This window comes from Triturus cristatus, chromosome 12, assembly GCF_964204655.1.
Source record: "Triturus cristatus chromosome 12, aTriCri1.1, whole genome shotgun sequence".
NCBI lineage: Eukaryota > Metazoa > Chordata > Amphibia > Caudata > Salamandridae > Triturus > Triturus cristatus.
The window spans coordinates 611,059,445-611,079,142 of record NC_140595.1 but is presented as its reverse complement, the minus strand read 5'-3'; the positions used below and the strand labels follow the sequence as shown (position 1 = coordinate 611,079,142).

General features: G+C 46.6%; 1 protein-coding gene across 2 annotated transcripts in view; it reads left to right on the top strand.

The window, feature by feature from the left end:
- SPIRE2 (spire type actin nucleation factor 2) overlaps nt 1-19,218 on the top strand; it is a 256,806-nt gene extending 237,588 nt beyond the window's left edge. Inside the window, exon 15 of one of the 2 annotated variants that reach the window (XM_085638754.1) lies at nt 13,150-19,218. In XM_085638754.1, the coding sequence (XP_085494880.1) occupies nt 13,150-13,366 (217 nt within the window). In that variant the 3' untranslated portion in view covers nt 13,367-19,218. The remainder of the gene's footprint in view (nt 1-13,149) is intronic. The other variant, XM_085638755.1, reaches the window with a different exon arrangement.
- Nucleotides 19,219-19,698: the final 480 nt, after the last annotated feature.

The window sequence follows — 19,698 nt, the reverse complement described above, 5'->3', positions numbered from 1 at the left end:
TCAAAAAAGATGTAAAACAACTCTCTTTGCGTTCACGTTCGTTTGAAACCAAACTGGATGATTTGGAAAACTATAATCGTAGATCGAACCTTCGTATTGTGGGGATTCCAGAAGGCCTTGAAGGCTCCAGCACGCTGCAATGGGCAACATCATTTTTAAAATCTAAAGTGATCCCCAATTATGAGGGCGATTTAACTATTACACGTGTGCATCGTGTTCCTGCTCAGCCCTTTCCAAATTCCTCTCTTCCTCGAACAATTCTACTAAATTTTTTGGATATACGGGTCAAAGAGACTATTCTTTCAACGGCAATTCAGAAAAGACAATTCTTTGTTACTGAAACGTATGTTTTCAGATATGTCTGCCTCCGCTGCTCGGAGAAGAAAAGAGTTTGTTCAAATGTTAGGGTTGTTTAAAGCTAAAGGGGCACAAGCTACGATAGCACAACAGTCCAAGCTCAAAGTGTTAGTAAAAGGCAAATTCTTTATGATATCCGATATAGCAGCGGCACAGGATTTGCTTAAGGAGATTTCGACCTCTTAGCTGGGTTTTTTTTTTCTTTTTCCAAAGGGTTGTTTATTTGCTTACAGGATGTTAATGGTTTTATGTTAGAGGTGGGTTTTACTTGGTGGGTTGGGGGGGTCAGTTGAGCATGCAGGAGTGCGCAACCCAGGTGACCTAGGGGGTGTCAACAGGTCACCCCAATGAAGTGGGGTAGGATCCTATGGTCTGCGTGGAAGGAGGTAGTCGGGCCATTGGGGGTGGGGCTTGGGGAGGCGAGGGTGGTGCTGGGGTGGGATGGGTTGTCGGTGGTGGGTGGGGTGAAACAAAAAAAGGAAATTGATGGTGTCGGATTATATTCACTTATTTTTGTTTTATGTGCCAGAATGTATTCAATGTATTCAATGGGTAAGGAGTGGTCTGGTGATAATTGTCCTCAGTTAGTTGAATCTAGATCTCAATGTCCAATAAGGAGAGTTTAAAGCTGTTTTCCCTTAATGTCAATGGCTTAAATAATATTAAGAAAAGGCGTGCCATGGAAATTTGGTTAAAGGCGGAAAATCCTTCCGTTATTTTGCTACAGGAGACTCATATTCCCTCCTCTAAGCTAGATGTGTTTTCGATGTTTAAATCATGGGCTTCGTTTCGGTGTTTTGCATCAGGCGATGAATCTCAGAGAGGGGTGGCGATATTCTTAAATAAGAATTTATGTGCTGATATTATTCACTCAGAAGAGGGAGGCTCAGGACGTTGGTGCTGGGTTTCATGCAGAGTTAAAAGTAGGCAGAGACCTTTTATTTTTGTAAGCTGTTATGGACCACTAACAGACGATTTCAGTTTGTATGAAGATATGTTCCAATCTTTATTAATGGTGTCAGGGGATATTGTGATGGGTGGGGATTTTAATGTTTTGATGGATCCCCAACTGGATTCATCATCTCAATCAACAAAACAACTCAAACCGAAAGTTTTCCAAACCATTTCTCATTATATAAAATGATTGGATCTCTCCGATCATTGGCGGGTAGATAATCCTTCTAAAAGAGAATATACTTGCTGGTCGGGTAGATTTAAATCCTCATCCCGTATTGATTTTATTCTAGCTTCACGTAAACTTAAGCTTGGCTACTACAATACGGTGTTTAATGTATTTTCCGACCATGCTATGCTCATTAGGGAATTCATTTTTGGGGATACTAAAAGATCTCCTAAAAGATGGGTTCTCAATAAAGCTCATCTTAATGATGAAAAATGGGTTTCTGAATTAAAAGATGAGATCAGATACTTTATAACTCGTTATACTGGTACTGCCCCTTTAAGTACTATTTGGGACGCTTTAAAGGCCTATATTCGTGGAATCATCATTGGAAAAGATGCTGCCATTTCGATTGCGACAAGGGCTGCAAAAAAACTACTGGAATATCGTATACACACTCTTAGTGTCCAAAGACAACAAAATCCCTCTCGATTTGTTAAAGATCAATTAAATGAAGCCAAATAAGAATTCAGCACATTTTTATATGAGCAAGGTGAGGCATTTTTTCGCAATCAATATCAGAAAGTCTACGAAGAAAGTAATTTTACTGGGAGATTTTTGGCCTGGCAGGCTAAAGAACAAGCAGCATCTAATCTAATTTGGGAGTTAAAATGTCCTGTCACGCATCAATCTATAACTGATTCGGATAAGATAGGTAAGATAATGCATTGTCATTATCAAAATATATATTGCCATCAGCTTAAAATTAACCAGCCTAAATTAAATTCTTTTTTGAAGCAGGCTGTGATTCCTTCTCTCTCCCAATCCGAACAATTAAACATGGCAGGTGGATTTTCTTTGGAAGAGATAGAGGCGGTGGTTAAAGATCTTCCATCGGGGAAAGCCTCCGGCCCAGATGGGTTACCCGCAGAATTTTTCAAAGTCTTTTTTCCTTCCTTTTCCAATTTTTTTTTATTATTGCTTAACTCCATGTTGGCAGGAACTCCGATCCCAGATTCATTCCACGAGGGCACTGTGGTCAGCTTTTTGAAGAAGGGGAAAGATGCTACCGATCCTAATTCATATCATCCCATTACTCTTTTGAATTTGGATTATAAGATTGTCACTAAATTATTGGCTATTCGATTTAATCGAATCTCTTCGGATCTGATTCATAAAGACCAAAACGGTTTTATTGCCGGTAGACAGCTCATGACTAACACCCATTATCTGTCAGAAGCTTTGGATTATTTTGACACACGGAGGATCCCTGCACTTATTTTGTTATTTGATGCGGAAAAAGCTTTTGATTTGGTGGTTTGGGAGACACTTTTTATTATTTTGCAGCACTTTCATATTCCATTAAACGTTATTAATTTTATTCGTAATCTTTACACGGGTGCTAAAGCTAATATTATTATTAATTCACATTCGGTTGGATCAGTTTTAGTCAACCGTGGAACTCGTCAGGGCTGCCCCTTATCACCGATTCTTTTTGCTTTTTTTATCGAACCCCTTGCAATAGCAATTCGGAAGTGTGCGGAGATCTCACCCCCGATTCCATTAATGTCGAAGATAAAACTTTACGCTGATGATATTATGTTACTTATCAAATCCGATTTGCAGTCTCAAGCTCATGCATTTCAGATTTTTGAACAATTTGAGACTTTTGGGGGCTATCGGATCAATAAAAAAAAGACAGAAATATTGATCTGTGGCAATCATATTCCCGAACTATATCCGGATTTACGGGGTTGTATTGATAATAAACCTAAGAGATATCTGGGGGTGTTCTTCTCATCTTCAGTCAAAGATCTCTTCGGCTTGAATTTTGTTCCCCTTCTTCAAAAGGTTCGTTCAATGCTAACTCGCTGGAACGAATTACCATTATCAATTCTGGGTAGAGTTGCTCTGATTAAAATGTCTATATTACCATTGTTTAATCTTTTGTTTTCAATGACTCCGTGTTTTCTTCCAGGTTCATATTTTTCTAAAATAGAATCTATATTTTCGAGCTTTCTGTGGGCACATAAAACGCCGCGCATTGCGATGACTACTCTCTATGATGATTTAGATAATGGTGCCCTTGCACTTCCAAACATCAGAGATTACTATAATGCCTACTTTGCTCAGTATCTGACCCGATTTAAGGTCCCAATTCCGAACCCTAATGTATATATTAGTATTTTCTTTGATTTAATTTTTTCGGATAGTCAAATACCCTCCCCTCTTCAAGTACCTAAATCTCCTAAATTGGTTAGGTATAAAGTAATAGCATGGTTTTTTAGGAAGCGTTCGGCCATGATTAGTAGATACTCTCTCTCTCTCTTTTTAATACTTCCTCCTCGTTGACTAATTTACTTTCATCAAGAGGGCAGGGGGCAAGTTCCGATTTAATGAGCTATTGTATCAAAGCCGGCTTTAGCAAAGTGGGCGATTTTTTACAATATTCTAGGTGGATAACCCCGCCCGAGATGCGTTTATTAATTTCAGGAAATTTTTTGTTAGCCGGGTCTTATAATAAAATTTATCAATCTCTGCAGCAGTATGCTCCCACTTCGTTTACCCAGATTTCCTCTTTAAATAACGATCTTTTTTTCAACAATACTTTAATAAGGAAACCCAGAGAGTGGAAACGTTATCTCGCCCAGTCTAAACAAGGCGATCTGGGTTCCATAGCAGTCAAAAAATGCTGGGAACAAGAAAAACATGTTTTATCATTAACGACGTGGCGGACTATTAATAAATTTAACTTTACCACATTAAGGGGAGCTAACTGGCGCAGAATGTTATTTTTTGGGAAATGGCTTTTGTATTATACCCCGGCGGCAATCGCCAAAATGTTTAGTAATTATATACCAATTTGTTTTCGTTGTCTAAACTTCGCCCCAGCTAATTGGACACACGTAATAGTTGACTGTAGTATGGTGAAAGTGTTCTGGGAAGACATTTTTGGTTTTTTACGCTCTCATTATCATATCCAGATATCTATAAATGTTAATCTGATGCTTTATGGCTTTGATCCGTATCTTAATCTTTCCGTATCACTCGCTAAATTGCTTTACATTTGCATGGCAGTGGCCAGATCGTTGCTACTTCAGAACTGGCGCACTAATCAGATTCCATCTTTCCACGAATGGCTACTTAAAATGCGAAGAGTAAAGACAAGTGAGCGTAGCTATGCGGCGAGGATTGGAGGGGGGAGAAAATTTGAAAAAATTTGGGGATTTTTTTTTTTTAATTAATCGTCATGTCTGTTGTCTTTTTGTTTATAGAATTCTGTAAATTGTCTTTGTTACATCAGATGGAAGTTGGGTCCGTTTTATGAGAGATGTTTGGTTTCTGTAATTCTGCATCTTGTTTATTTATTTATTTTTTTTTATTTTTTTTTTTTAAACCTTTTATTGCAATCTCAAATATATACAAGTATGGGCCTACAACCTTCCGGCCGGCCGCTAAAGTGACAAAAGCAAATGACATACATACAATAAGGCACTTGGCTTTGCATAGACGATAAAACAGGAGGTATCCACAACGTGGGCCACATAACTCTGAACCCACAATACGGTTTCGTTTTATACAACACAACAACATAAAACCACACCCGCAAGGCAACCCACAATCGAAAATGACGACACGTGCTCCTCAAGTGGGGAACCCCAACCGTCCAAAGAAATCCAGAGAGGGGGAGGGAAACTGATCCGGGACTGGGAGAACAATGTGCCCAGGGCTGAGGGAGGGGGTCAACTATGGGGATGGAGCTGGGGAAGCGGGAGGCAACAACGGCGGCTCGCAAATACCCCCGCGGTAAGCGTTCCAGGGGCCCCATATCTTCACCCATGCCCCAGGCTTACCCCGCGCCACATATACCACCTTTTCTCGGAACATGCACCAATCCATATGTTCTTTCCAAGCCGACACCGCCGGGGGTCTCTGAGATCCCCACAGCTGAGCAATGTCACGTTTAGCTATCATATATCCCAGAGTCACCCATCGCGTCTGCGGAACCGAGTAATCAGTCGGTTCCCACACATTCAGCAGGCATCTCCTCGCTTCAGGCAACAGCGCGACATGTGTAACCGCTCGCAGGACCTCATGCACACCACGCCAGAATCGCTCCACCTTCGGACATTCCCACAGAATGTGTAAAAAAGTCGCCAAAGCACCACACCCACGCTTACACAATCCATCCTCGGCATAGCCCATACGCTGAAGCCTTGGCCCCGTCATATACACCCGGTGGAGTATCTTAAGCTGGACGAAGCGAAGGCGAGCCGGGATGGCCACCTCCTTCGGAGAGGCCACCGCGGAAATCCAGTCCTCGTCGTCCAACTCCAGCCCATCGGCAACCCAAGCCTCGCGGAGGCCAGTCAGTAAGCCCGAGCGGTCATTTATCAATTTCTTATAAATGAGGGAGATCGTGCTGTCCGGAACGTGGCCATCTAGCACTCTATCCTCCAGGGGGGAGGACTCCGGGATGGAGGCCACGTCTGGGAAGACGGAACCCAGTGCGTGACGGACCTGCAGGTAGCGAAAGTATTCACTGCCCTGCAGCTGAAACTCCGCCTGCAGAGTCTCGAATGTCTTGAATCCTCCCCTCGTCCAGAGATCTCCCACTGTACTGATGCCTATCATGTCCCACCTCTCGAAGCCCTTCGAGGTCCACAAAGAGCCAAGCCTCTCCGGCGCATACAACGGTGACGCCCGGGTCAAGCGGTCCTTCCATCCCATAGCTGCATTAGCCGCGTGCCATACTCGCACCATGACACGCGTGGGTCCCGTCAAGCGGGAATCGGGCACGCTAGTGTAGAGCGCTCGATTGTAGTCGCCACCGGGTAGGAGCATTTTGTCCATTTCAAATGCCGGGTTTAGGGCGGGCCCATAGAAGCCGTGATTAATTGCAGCTAACTGGGATGCCCAGTAATACCGCTTAATATCCGGGAGGGCGATCGCTCCGTCGTACCACGGGAGCGTCAATTTTGCCAGGGCTATACGCGGCCTCCCGTCCCAAAACAGACGGCGCTGTAAGCTTTCCACCTCACGGAAGTAGCGCGCCGGGACCAAGTCCATAGTGTTCTGGAGAGCGTACAAAAAGCGCGGCAATGACATCATCTTGAACAATGCCGCCCGGCCGAGCGGCGAAAGCGGCAAGCGCCGCCAGCGCGCGACGTCCTCCTTCAAGCGCTGGAGGGGGGGAAGCAAGTTTCGCTCGTAGCGGGCCACCGGGTCCAGCGTAATATAGACCCCCAGGTATCGAAATCCCTGCGAGGCAATCTGGATCGGACAGCCCCGAGGGAGGACAGGAGCCTCCCCGGAAAGCACATAGACACAGGATTTAGCCCAGTTAATGACAAGGCCTGAATTACGGCCAAAGGAGCGCAGAACATCGACCAGGACAATCAGTGATTTGCGCGGGGAGGCTAAGTACAAAAGGATATCGTCAGCATAGAGGGACACGCGGTCCTCATACTCGGGGGTCCAACGGAGACCTCGGATGGAAGGGTGCCACCGCAGCCACTCCGCCAGGGGTTCCAGGGCCAATGCAAAAAGGAGCGGCGACAGGGGACAACCCTGTCGCGTGCCCCGTCCCAGCACGAATGGGGCCGAGACTCGACCATTCACCACCACCTGTGCCAATGGGTCCGAGTACAACAATTTGACCCAACTGATGAATCCCGGGCCAAATCCAAATTTCGCCAACATCGCCCAGATGTAGGGCCACTCGAGCGTGTCGAACGCCATGGTGGCGTCCAGGGACGCCAAGATGGCCGGCTCCCGCACGAACGGAACACGCGCGAGCACCCCGTGCAAGCGCCGCAGATTAAGGGCCGTATTGCGATGGGGAATGAAGCCGGACTGGTCTTGGTGGACCAAATCGCCCACCACGCCGACCAGCCGGTTAGCGAGCACCTTGGCGAGGATTTTAGGCTCCGCGTTCAAGAGCGAGATAGGCCGGTAGGATGTAACCCGGTCTCGCGGTCTGCCCGCCTTGTGGATAACCACGATGGTAGCCAGACGCTGGTCCGGCGGGAGGGAGCCCCGCGAGTGAGCCGCAAGGAACATAGCGCGGAGGTGGGGTGCTAGTACGTCCGGTCGCAATTTATACAACTCGATGGGAATGCCGTTCGGGCCCATGGCCTTGCCAGAAGCGACCGAGCGGATGGCGAGGGCAATTTCGTCCGAGGTGGGGGCGGCATCCATCAACTCCCTGTCCTCCCGTGAGAGGGAGGGCAGCGCGATGTCACGCAGCAGGGCATGGGAATCCTCCTCCGGGCAGGGAGAAACCGGGGAATATACCTCGCGGAAATAATCCGCGAAGCAAGAGACAATGCCTTCCGGCTCAGTGACACGTACACCATCCATTCTTTCAATCAGCGGGACCACACGATTAGCTCTCTCCTTCCTATCCAACCACGCAATCAACTTACCAGCCTTATCACCCACATCATACAATCGCCCCTGTTGCTCCCTGCTGAGGCCCCTGGCCGCCTCCGTGACGAGGGACCTATAGGCCGCCTGCTTAAGGTGTAGAACGTGCAGCGCAGCGTCAGTCACCCCACTCCCCAGATCACCCTCCAGTTCAGTGATTTCGGCCTCCACCCGGGTCACCTCCTCCTGTGCGCGCCTCCGGGCATGGGAAATAAAGGAGAGGGCCTCCCCTCTAAGCACAGTCTTGAAAGCCTCCCACAGGGAAATGGCAGACGGGACAGACCCCACATTCTCCTCAAAATACCGTTGCAAGGATTTAATCAAGTCAGCACGAATAGTGGGGTCGCGCAAGTACCAGGCATTGATTGGAGCTACCCTGCCCTCCCCCCTCGGGAAGACATCAAAGTGCAACAGGAGTGGGGAATGATCTGAGATACCCCGCGCCAGATGGCGCACCTCCCCCACTCTCCCGGCATAGGCCGCAGGGACAAGGACATAATCAAGCCGCGAAAGGCTACCATGGGCCCCCGAATGGAAGGTGTACTGCAGCTGAGTGGGATGCTTCAGACGCCAACAGTCCACCAATCCCAGCGTGTCCAAAAGGCCAGACAGCCACGCTTGTGCCCGGGGGAGGTCCCTAGGGGGATAGCGATCCAGAGTCCCAGAAGCCACCGCATTGAAGTCCCCCCCAACCACCAGAAGCCCCCCCGGAAGGTAAAGCAGGAGGCGTCCCAGGTCCGCAAAGGTGGTGGACTGTAACCCCGGTGGGACGTACACTGAGACAAAGACGACTACCTTGCCCTCCATTCTCCCCACCAAGACAGTGTAGCGTCCCCTCTCATCATGGCGCACCTCGTCTATTTCTAGCGGGAGCGAGGTCTTGACCATAATGCCCACCCCTCGTGAGCCTGATGTGAAGCCCGAGTGGGCCACCAAACGATAACCACGTCGGTTCATGGCACAATAGGAGTTACCAATGAGGTGCGTCTCCTGCAAAAAGACCACATCAGGCGAAATCCGTTTCAGATATTGCAGGACCACACCCCGCTTAATCCTATCACCCAGTCCGTTGACGTTCCAGGACAACAACGTCAGGTCCCTACCCCCCATCACATACAGAAGCCATCATTTGTCCCCCCGAGAGCATCTCAAAAAAACCAATACAATAAAGGGTTTGCCTTGCGGTAGAAACGAACCACACCCCACCCCAACCCACCCATCCCAACAGAACTCCCCCCACCCTGCACCCCTGCATGAGCCCGAACAGCCCCCCCAAAGTGCAGTGTGCCTGTCGCCCCATGGAAAGAAAACTAACTAGTCCCCCAGAGGAGGAGGGAGATCCCCCAAGAGACCCCACACGACCTCCGCAGGAGGGGAACTTACCCTAACAGTCAATGGTGACAATAACACAGTCCAGAGCAAGGCCTACCATTAGTCCCTCAGTCCTGATCCGGCGGGCCCTCCACACCAACCGCTCCCCCCCCACCCCCCCGGCCCCGATCTCCGGGCAGAGTGTCCAGCCAGTCCCCGGCCGCCTCGGGACGATCAAAAAAGTGCGTGCGGCCATCCACCTCCACCCTCAGCTTAGCCGGAAAAAGCATCGCATATTTGAGATTCAGGTCCCGTAGGCGACGTTTGACACCGAGAAAACTCAGTCGCTGCTTTTGGACCGCCGGAGTAAAGTCAGGATAGAAATTGATATCCATATTGTCAAGTCTGACCGGCCCTTGTAGCCTGGAGGTCTGCAGGATAGCGTCCCTGTCCCGAAAGTTGAAAATCCGGGCGATGAGAGGCCTCGGAGGGGCTCCGGTCTTAGGCCTACCCCCGGGGACCCTGTGGGCACGTTCCACTGCAAAGAATTTACTCAGCCCCCGAGGCTGGAGATGGGTGAGGACCAAGTCCTCCACAAACAGATCCGCTGCCTCTGCCTCGCGTCCCTCCGGCACCCCGATAATGCGGACGTTATTCCTCCGGGCCCGACCCTCGGAATCCTCCAGTCGACGATGCATCAGGGCGCTCGCCTGGCCGAGCCTGCGCACCTCCTGTTTGAGGGCCGCCACGTCAGACGTGAGGCCCGAGGTAGAGTGGGCCAAAGAATCGACCCGGTCATTTGTTTTTGAGAGATCGGCTCTCACGAGGCCCACGTCCACGAGGACCGAGTCGATCTTCTGCGCCAGAGTGTCAAAGCGCTGGTCCACCGAGGCCTTCATCTTGGCGATGGCGCCCATAACGTCTCGGAGGGTCAGGTCCGTGGGCAGAGCAGGAGCGTCAGTCGGGCCCGTAGGGGATCTACGCAGCGCCTCTGGAGATCCCTTCTGGAGGGTGTAGCGGTCCATATTGTTGGATTGATGGGCCGCGCCACGACGGGTCGACTTCACTTTAGCCCGGTCGCCATCTTGTTTTGTGGCCATGGTCGCGGTCCCAAATCGAGCCAATCTCCTCAAAAAGGGGGTAGACAATCCCGTTCAAGGGCTCCGGGGGGGGGCGACCACCGCTCCGCAGGACGGACCGCAGCCGGCGGGCCGGCAGGGCACCCCAACGAGGCCACACCACCGCACACCGCTTCGCGACCCTACCTCGCCTGGCAGCAAGGAGGGCGCAAAAGCGAAAGTGAAAGTGCGGGGTGCGCGAGTCGCCCAGCCTTGCCCGCCGCTGTTATTCACTTTGTCGCCGGATCGCCCCACAACTCCAGTACGGGGGGCCGGCGTGGAGAAGGCCGCAAACCTTAATCGGTGCTCCCGCCGGTGTCCGAGGTCCGAATTGAAAACGGAAAACGGGCGTCACCTCAACTCTGGTTCACAAACACAGTCCCCTCGTCTAGGACAGGATTCGGTCAGGATTTATGCAGGAGGTCGCGGAGGTCCTCGGGAGCCTCGCACCTACGCGGCCATCTTGGGTGCGCGCTAGGCTCCTCCTGCATCTTGTTTATTGAACTTTAAATTTGTATGACACCTATCAATTTCAATAAAAAATTAAAAATAAAAAAAAAGAGAAATAAAGTCTCAATAGCCCTAAAAACCCTGGCTGACACCATCACAGAAACAAACATTCTCCAACGCTATTGTTGGCGAGTGTTAAAAATGGAGAAATCACAAAGAGAACTGTTTTTTCTCTACATTGGATGTCCCTCTAAGTTCGGGAACCTCTCACTTGGGATGAAAAGTAACAATACAACAGGGAGGGTCATGACAAAACTAACACTAAAAAACTCAAGGGACACATGAAAGTATATCCTAACAAATCCCTATAATTGCCAAAGAAACATACATTATGCTTGGGTTACGTTACAAATCTTTGAAATTAACCACTTGTGGGTAACATTAAGCTTAACACATCGATTGCCAAACTAAACCAAAAAATAGAATGCATTTTGAATGCTTCACGGTGCAGGTGGTGACCATACAAATAACTTCCCATCATACAAAGATTTTAACTTGCATAATGCAACTTGTCATATTGGTTTGTAATGCAGGTTTTGATTGGAGATAATATAAATATATATATATTACCTACTGGCGGTCGCCAGTAGGTAGTTATAGTTAGGACCCTGTTTCCATAGGAAAACCGCAACATTCTTTTTGGAATAACTTTGGCGCCGGTCGACGAATCCTCGCGAAATTTTCAAAATAGGTGGGGCGCTACGCTCCGCTCCTACCCTGAAAGTCTCGGGGGGATTCGTCAAGCGGGGGCTGAGAAAAAAGGGGGGTCCCAAAACGCGTTTTTCCCATGCATTTTTCCATAGGACCTTTAGACACAGCTACAGCCCGAACGGCTGAACAGAGTTACTTGAAATTTGGCAGAGAGGTAGTCTACAGGTCAAGGAAGTGCCTTTTGTAGGTCTGGTGTAAATCTGTTCAGTAGTTCCTGAGAAAATAGCATTTAAATCAATATATATATCTGTGGCAGCTTACGGTGCGCTTACCGTGCGCTTACGGTAAGCTTACCGTACGCGTACGGTGACGTGCGCGAGCGCGATTCTGATTGGCTGTTAGATCTTAGTAAACATTTGAATCGGTCGAAACCAGGAAGCGGCGGCCGCCATTTTCTCTCTCGCACTCTAAGGGGGGAAGAAAAACAAAGGGTAAAAACATATAAAGAGGCAGGTTTGACAACTCCCAACCACCTAGCCTTGATTATGGTGTCCCATAAGAACCCCCAAGGCAAAAAATGTAATTTATTTTTTTTTCGGAAAAACGCCGATTACGCTTACCGTACGCGTACGGTAAAAATTAATTATAAAAAAAACATTATCTACACTTTCCCATCCCCGTGTGCAAATGGTGCCCGTAGGGCACCGTTAGTGCATTGCATATTATACAAAAGAACTTTTAATTGATTACCATCCATAACGAAGTGCATAATATGTCCTCCGTGAGCGGACGGTGCGCGAAGCGCATCGTGCGTACATTGCCCATCCAGCGTAACATGGGCACGCGGTGCGCGTAGCGCACCGCGTGCCCACCGTGCGTGCATGGCACTAACTGCGTAAAGTGGGCGCGCGGTGCCCCGTTATAGTTAGTGCAGGCAACTATAACTCACGCGACCGCAATCCTCTGCTGATGACATATGTGTCTTTATGAAAAAAAAATATTTGTAATATATGTATAGCTAAAATTTAATGGAAGAAGACATGGGCAAATAAGTGTCTAAATACAGTATTAGCATCAGCAGAGGATTGCGGTCGCGTGAGTTATAGTTGCCTGCACTAACTATAACGGGGGAATTTCATTGGTTTTTTATGAGTAAAATCTCCAGCTAACTATAGCATGTGTGAAACCTATGTTTTTTTCACTGAATTTGCAAGGTTTTTTAAATGCTAATTCCTAACTATAACGTGTGTGAAACCTATGTTTTTTTCAGTGAATATATATATATACACACACATCTTTTTCTCACTCATAATTCAGACTCTGTTTGACAAGTCCGCATGACATTTTCCAAAAACGTAGCTATGCATCACAGATTGATCCTATACAACGTTGTGCTTCCTTTAAGGTTAAAAGGGGCCGGGAAACAAAAGGTGCATTTGCCACCCAGAGAGCCCCATGAATTGTTTTCTCTCTTTTGCAGAAAAAAGGGCTAATCAGCATTACACTAAACTTGGCCCGAAGATAGAGTCTAGTCTAACACAGCCCCATTGTTTGGTTTGATGTAAATCTGTTCAATATATACTGTTTTTCTCCTTTCTTAGTTGACAATGACACAAAAAGCATTCAGATCTAATATGTCTCCTTATCTTCCAGGTCCCTGAGGGGCACTTCATGGCGGAGCGTGGAGGAGGAGTTCCCTCACATCTATGCCCATGGCTGCATGCTTAAGGATGTATGCAGAGACTGCACCAGCTTTGTTGCTGATGTCATCACTTCAAGCCGTAAGAGTGTGGACATCTTGAACAACACACCGAGCCGCAAAGCCAAGCCGACGCAGTATCATCACAGCAGAGCAGCACCATGGAAGTGAGCTGCTGCCTCAACCAGCATACCAAAGGAGTGGAAGAACAGCATCTCCTTAGGAGATATCGCCATTGGCCTTCTAATATTCAGCGCCTCCAGAGCTTCACATAGTGACCATGCTTTACTGCAGCTAATCGCATCTTCAGAAACCTCCACTATTTCCAAAATTAGCTAGTTCCGGGGGACAGTGCTTTAAAAACTCAACATTGCTGTTCTTGCACGAAGGTACAACATTCTGCAAGAAGGTGCAAAATTGTTCAATGCTTCAGCACCTGACTTCACATGCTGCTTGAATGCTATACTGAAAAGCCTGTCCCCTGATGAAGCACACAAATGCCTTATCACCTGGATTTTTGGCCGAAGTAGGTCTCTGCTGCAGTTAATCAGCACTTTTCTCTCCGAAAAATTGATTGAAGCTGTTTGATTGCAAGTCAGAGCCAAGGATCTGTGGATTTTGGTCACTTGCCCTCTGCAAAACACGCTTGCAAGGCTACCATCACTCCGAATTCTAAAAAAGACCTTTGCAAATGCAAGAATATGGGGACATTATTATACTTCCTTTCTCCAATCTCTGAAACACATATTAAAGGACATATCTAAGGATGATGTCTGTATTCTCGAGCTCACCTATTGACTTCAACAATGTATCGGAGAAATAGGAACATTTGCTGCAACGTTTTAGCATGTTCAAGCAGAGAGATGCTCACGCTGTATCCATGTTACGAAAAGAATATGGGCCATATTGGTATCTTGTAGCAAAGTGTATGGATCATTTCATTGTACAGTTAAACGGACAATATCAGCAAGATAAAGGAGAGATGTGTATACAGACCGTATCGGTGCGTTGGAGAGGTATTCGGGCCATATTGGTGCTTTGAGACTTGTCCTAACTTGGCAACCTGTTGTTTTTATCTGTATATCATGTGACGCTGTCATCCTCGAAGGAAAGTGTGCTGGGTCAATGGGCCGGGACCATGGATCAACCACCATGTATTAGCAGGCAGAGCTCTACAGGGACATTGTGCATGATAGGCTGCACACAGCTTGCCTGGGTGCACAGCATGTCCAGGCACTGTATTTTAAAGGCATGGGCAGGGTGTTGTGAAAGTGCTCGCCTGTTGCGCCCCAGTATGGACAGAGCACAAATGAAATTTGTCATGGGTGTTTCCGACAGTACATATGGCTATTATTCTATGTTGACTATTTACAGAGGGTCCCACTTATGTCTCAGCTTCCATTACTCAAAGATAGGCTAATATCCTAAAGCAGCAGATATATAGGCCAAGGCCTACAAGTGCGCATATATATTTGAGTGCTAAACGCAGCTTGGGGGTGGGGATCTCTTTCTGTATATCGAGCTATCCTGATTTGGATGCATTGCAAGTACAGTGCATCTATTTCAATATGCTTATGCATCGTTCTGTTTTACATGCCACACACAGGTATGGCAGAGGTTCAGTTCTTGGTTGAGTTTCATGCGCAATACAGAGATCTCAGAGTCCCTTTTCTGGACTGAGCTCTGCGAGCCCCACAGCACAACCAGCATCACAGTTTCCAATTGAATTTCATGTAATGCAGTAAGCAGATATCCCAGTCTCTCGTTGGGTCCAATTGAATATACATATTTCAGAGTCTAAAATCCTTCATGTGTTGTGTGCCATGAAGTTATTGTCCCTGTGTTCTTGTTGGTTGTTGGGCTCTATGTAGCAGTACATGTCCCAGCTTTGTAGTTCTTGTTTGGATTCCAACTGTCAAAGTTATATCTTATTTCCCCAGGGTTCCCTCAGCCATGCCAATATTCCAGGGCTCTTCCTTTTGCTTGAATACTGGGTGCCATGAAACGATCCCAACCTGCATACATGGGTTTCCCATGCCAGGGTTTATGGAGATATCTATGCCTCCATGGTTGTCAATGCTTTTTGTATTCCATGCACATAATCTAGTTTCCTGTTTTCTCAGCTGGTTCTATTTATCTAGGAGATATCCCCTTTTCAATGTGATCTCTGTGTAGAATTTGGATATCACAGTTTATAGACTGTGTGTATACAAGGGTAAAATTACACCCCACCCCCCCACCCCTCAATCTGCAGCTGCTTTCTATGTGCATGCTATGCCAAATATAAAATGCCTTCTGCAGTTGCTATCAGCATGCATGTCATGCCAATGTCATAGGGATATCAATTAGCTGGGAGGGGGAGGGGTGTCATCAAAGTCTGCAAGGGCCTCCTGGAGGCTTGCCTTTGTTGGGTTTGAGCCAGTAGCAATATTATTGGCTTTAAAGACAGTCCTTAACTGCTTAACTGCTGCATGATAAGCTTCAGATAAGAGGTCACTATCAAATGGACACTGATTCTTAAGTTAGTCTGTATGTATACCAAAACAGTATCAAAGAGATCACAATTTAAGGCTGTTGTTGTGTATGTATGCCATGTCAGTAAGAAGCAGACTCAGATTTAGGGCCTCTATGCTATGCCCATATCATTGGACCCCAATGTGCAGTTCCTGTCAGTGTGCCTACCATGCCAATATAAATAGACCTCCTGTTTATAGCTGCTGATTGAGCTGCTTTGTGTGCCTGCATGGCATGTAACCGTAAAAAGGAATGCCACTCATCACTGCAGTTTGTTTATATGAACTGGACATATTGCAGGGACTCTCAATGCACAGCTTCAGTCACTATCCGTGCCATGCCAATATCATAAGAACTTCCAATGCCACATCTGCATGTCATTCTAGTATCACCCCATGGCCAGTAGTGCATAGTTGGCTTTGTGCTGTATTATAAAGCAATCTTTGCTGCCTAAGGTCTTGGCATACTGCAGCTAGTTTCTCATGCCTGGGATGGTAGACCACTAGCAAAGGGACCCAATAAAGATGGGTAATGTGTGTACAAATGCCAATCCAGTGTAGCATGGACAACAATTCCAGTGTAGCATGGACAACGATTGCTGGGTGTGGTTTGTATGTATACCATCCCAATACCAATGGGGCACAGCTACTTCATTAACGGGCACATATTTCATTCATCTAACCACATTTGTCCTGTACATCACGTTAAGCAGTTACTAGATGCACATACATCTGACTGTTTTGTGATCTACACGGAAAGAGTGATGTATTTTCAGAAGTGATCAGTATTTCATTTAATTGGATGGGCTTACAGAAGCAAGGGGCATTCAGAGGTGGTACGCACCCCATAAGGCTCAGAACGGAAGTGCCCGAATGTCACAGCCCTGTGTGCGGTCCTACTGTTGGCAGTGGTGCACCAAGAGGCCTTCAATCCTATCCGGCTGTAAATGGGCTAAGTTTAAGTGGCAGTACACTTTGAGGTGTACAGTCTCAAATCCCTGTACATGTACTATGCCAATGCCATGGCGCATGGCTAGCCCCATGTTTGTATGAGTGCCATGTTTAAGTACTGCTGTGTCCAAGCCCTGACAGTCTGATTCCTCCATTTACCTGTATTTGGACAGGACTATGACCTAAATTTCACATGTTGGAGTATGTGCAAGCGCTAGTGCTTTGTGCATGCCACAAATAATAATTTATTGTGTCAGGAGTGCTTGAGGCGTATCCACCCCAAGTGGTTCTCCTAGACTTTTTAGCTCGGACATACAAGACCTGATTGTGCCCTTGGATGGAACTCTTTGAAAGCCCTATTGCTAGATAATTTGGGGAATTCCTTGATTAGATTCAGAAGATACGAAAACCTTTTTTACATATCTCCATGGACCGGGTGATTTGTGATTTCCAATAAGAACTTCCTTGTAGATTACGAAATATAGAACACACAAGATGGGCGTCTCTCATGAACCACACCACTGGTGGCAATTGCCAGAAGGCAAGAAGTCCTAACACAAATGCACAGCCTGAGACAGTCACATGGCCAATCCCAGGGTTCCCCGTGAGGTGCCTATCCAGTCTAACACTGGGGTTTGTCATAGAAGGCTACTGTGAACTTGCACTCTGCTCTCTAGATGCCTTCTTTGCCTCATCTAAGCAAACACATTGGGGACCCAGGGATGAAAACTATTTCCTCTCATTTGTTTCTTCTGGGCTCCCTAATCACCTCACACCGACATGGGCTATACGTATCCAACAATGATGCTCTATGTACTTCATCATGCTCGTATACAGATTCCTTCAGATTCTTCCTCAGCACCCTCCATCGGCCCCTTCACAACACCCTACTGATGGTTTTCTTTAAAACTTTTGCTGTTTGCACATCTCCTCTGCCTATTGCCTGTCCCGCTTCTCCTTCCTTTGCAGGTAGGATCCACAGGATCACTTCCATCATTCTAGATTAATCGCCCTTCTGTAGCCTCTTGAAGACCTCCAGCACCACCAGTCCCCAGTTGGTAGTGAACACTGCTACAGATTCCTCGGTTGGTTGAGTGAATGAGCTTGGCAATGAGGACTTCATGAAGATAAGCACCATCCATTTTCTTGTGTTTGAGGACGTCAGTTTGATAGGTATTTAATTGACACGTTTTCAAACTAAAGGTAGTTTTGGGCTCTGTACGACTGGCCCTGTCCAGAAGGGGTTTATCTATTCTGTTAGAGCCTGGTGTGCTTATGTGCTTAGTGTGGTAATAAACCAGTGGCAGAGGTCTGTTTTTTCCAACACTGCTGGCCAAAATAGGTAAACAATAATTTCCAAGCACCTGCTGATGAGAAGTTGTGTGCATACACTCATGTTTAGTGCAGGCAGAATATATAGATTTCAGTAACGAAATAGTGCTATCTAAAAGCATTCTTGTACCTACACCAGGTTAGTGCTGATGTGTCGAAAATTGAAGATATGGACACAAATGGAAAATCTGTATCAGGCACAAAGTTGCTGGCTTACATTAGGAATGTTCCAGGAGATTGACTGACAGATGGCAAAAACACCAACAGCTAAATTGCTAAGCATGCGACCACGTGGATACAGATACTGTAGGTAAAACCTTGGGACCTGCAGTACGATGACACACCTGGCTTCACTGCTCTGGCTTGCTGTCAGGAGTGCAAGGACACAGTATTGGACTTCTCTCTCATGACATTTTCTTATTTTCCACCACAAATTAGGATACCTAAATCGTCTCAAGTGGTGGAGTCCTTTTAAAATTAGGCAGATTTAAAGCTTATTGTAAATTGGGTGGTTTTCCAAAACGCAGTGCTCAACACAGTAGGTATACGCATGGTCATAGGACGATGTTTCTTAAGTTCATGAGGAAATTCTTCCTTTTCACTGTCTTCACCAACACAATAAGAAACATAGACTCCTTATTCAAGTATTCAGCGACAAGCCCACTCCCATGGGACGTTGACCACCCTTGTTATTTGCATCAAAAACGACAACTGCTTAGGCCTCCTGTGTTCCATCAATGATTGGTCAAGCTCCTTCTTCCACAGTCTTCCTTTTTCTCTCCACAACTGGTATAATCAGAGTTCCTTTTAGAGGTGCAATGACTTTTGGATCAACCATAGCTTCAATTAGCACTTCGACACAGTGGACAAATAGCTGTAAGATTAATTTACTATGCAGAACCACCGCTTCACAATCTCTTCCGTCTTACAAGAGTCCTTCAGGGTTCTCACTTTGGAACACCAGTCGGGGATTGATTCTGTGTAATGGAAGGGTGCTTATTTCAACAAAGGAAATAACACTCGTTTTAGCTAGAAGAGTAAGTGATTCATAAAGGCTTTATTTCGATAAAAACATATCATAAAAGCTGAATATAAATAGATTTTCCATTTTTTAAAAACATTTACAAGAATCACTAGATTTCATCAATTTTCAACAAAGAAATAAATACATTCTGTACAAGTTAAAAGCAATTAGCAATTTAACAATAAAAAGGAATTAAACATTAATTTTAAGCCTTTTGATACGTAAATACCAGGCCCATGATAAAAATTTAGATATACCACAGACATAAAGTGGGCGTGAATCTGACGTTAGGATACGCAGGGCCTCAATGTGTGACCTAGTGCCTAAAAGCCGACACAATGCTTTGAGCCACTTTTTCCTGGGTTTTACATATTCCGGGCATTGGAACAAGAAATGCGCTAGGGTCTCGGTGCAAGTTGTACAAAAAGGGCAAAAGGCAGTTGTCTGTGCCGGGATTTTCCACCGTGCTGTAAATGCTCTTAGTGGGAGAGTCCCAACTCTAAACTGAAAATAGAGTGCTCTATCGAACGGTTTTTCAATAATGTCCAGATACAGTTCCCGAATGGGTAAGTCCTTGAACTTCAGGAAGTCCTCCGTTAATTTTCCCAGGGACTGATCAGCATATGTTCGGGACATAACCCAATTCCAGTATAGAGACTTTAGAGTTGCCTTTGGTGGAGATG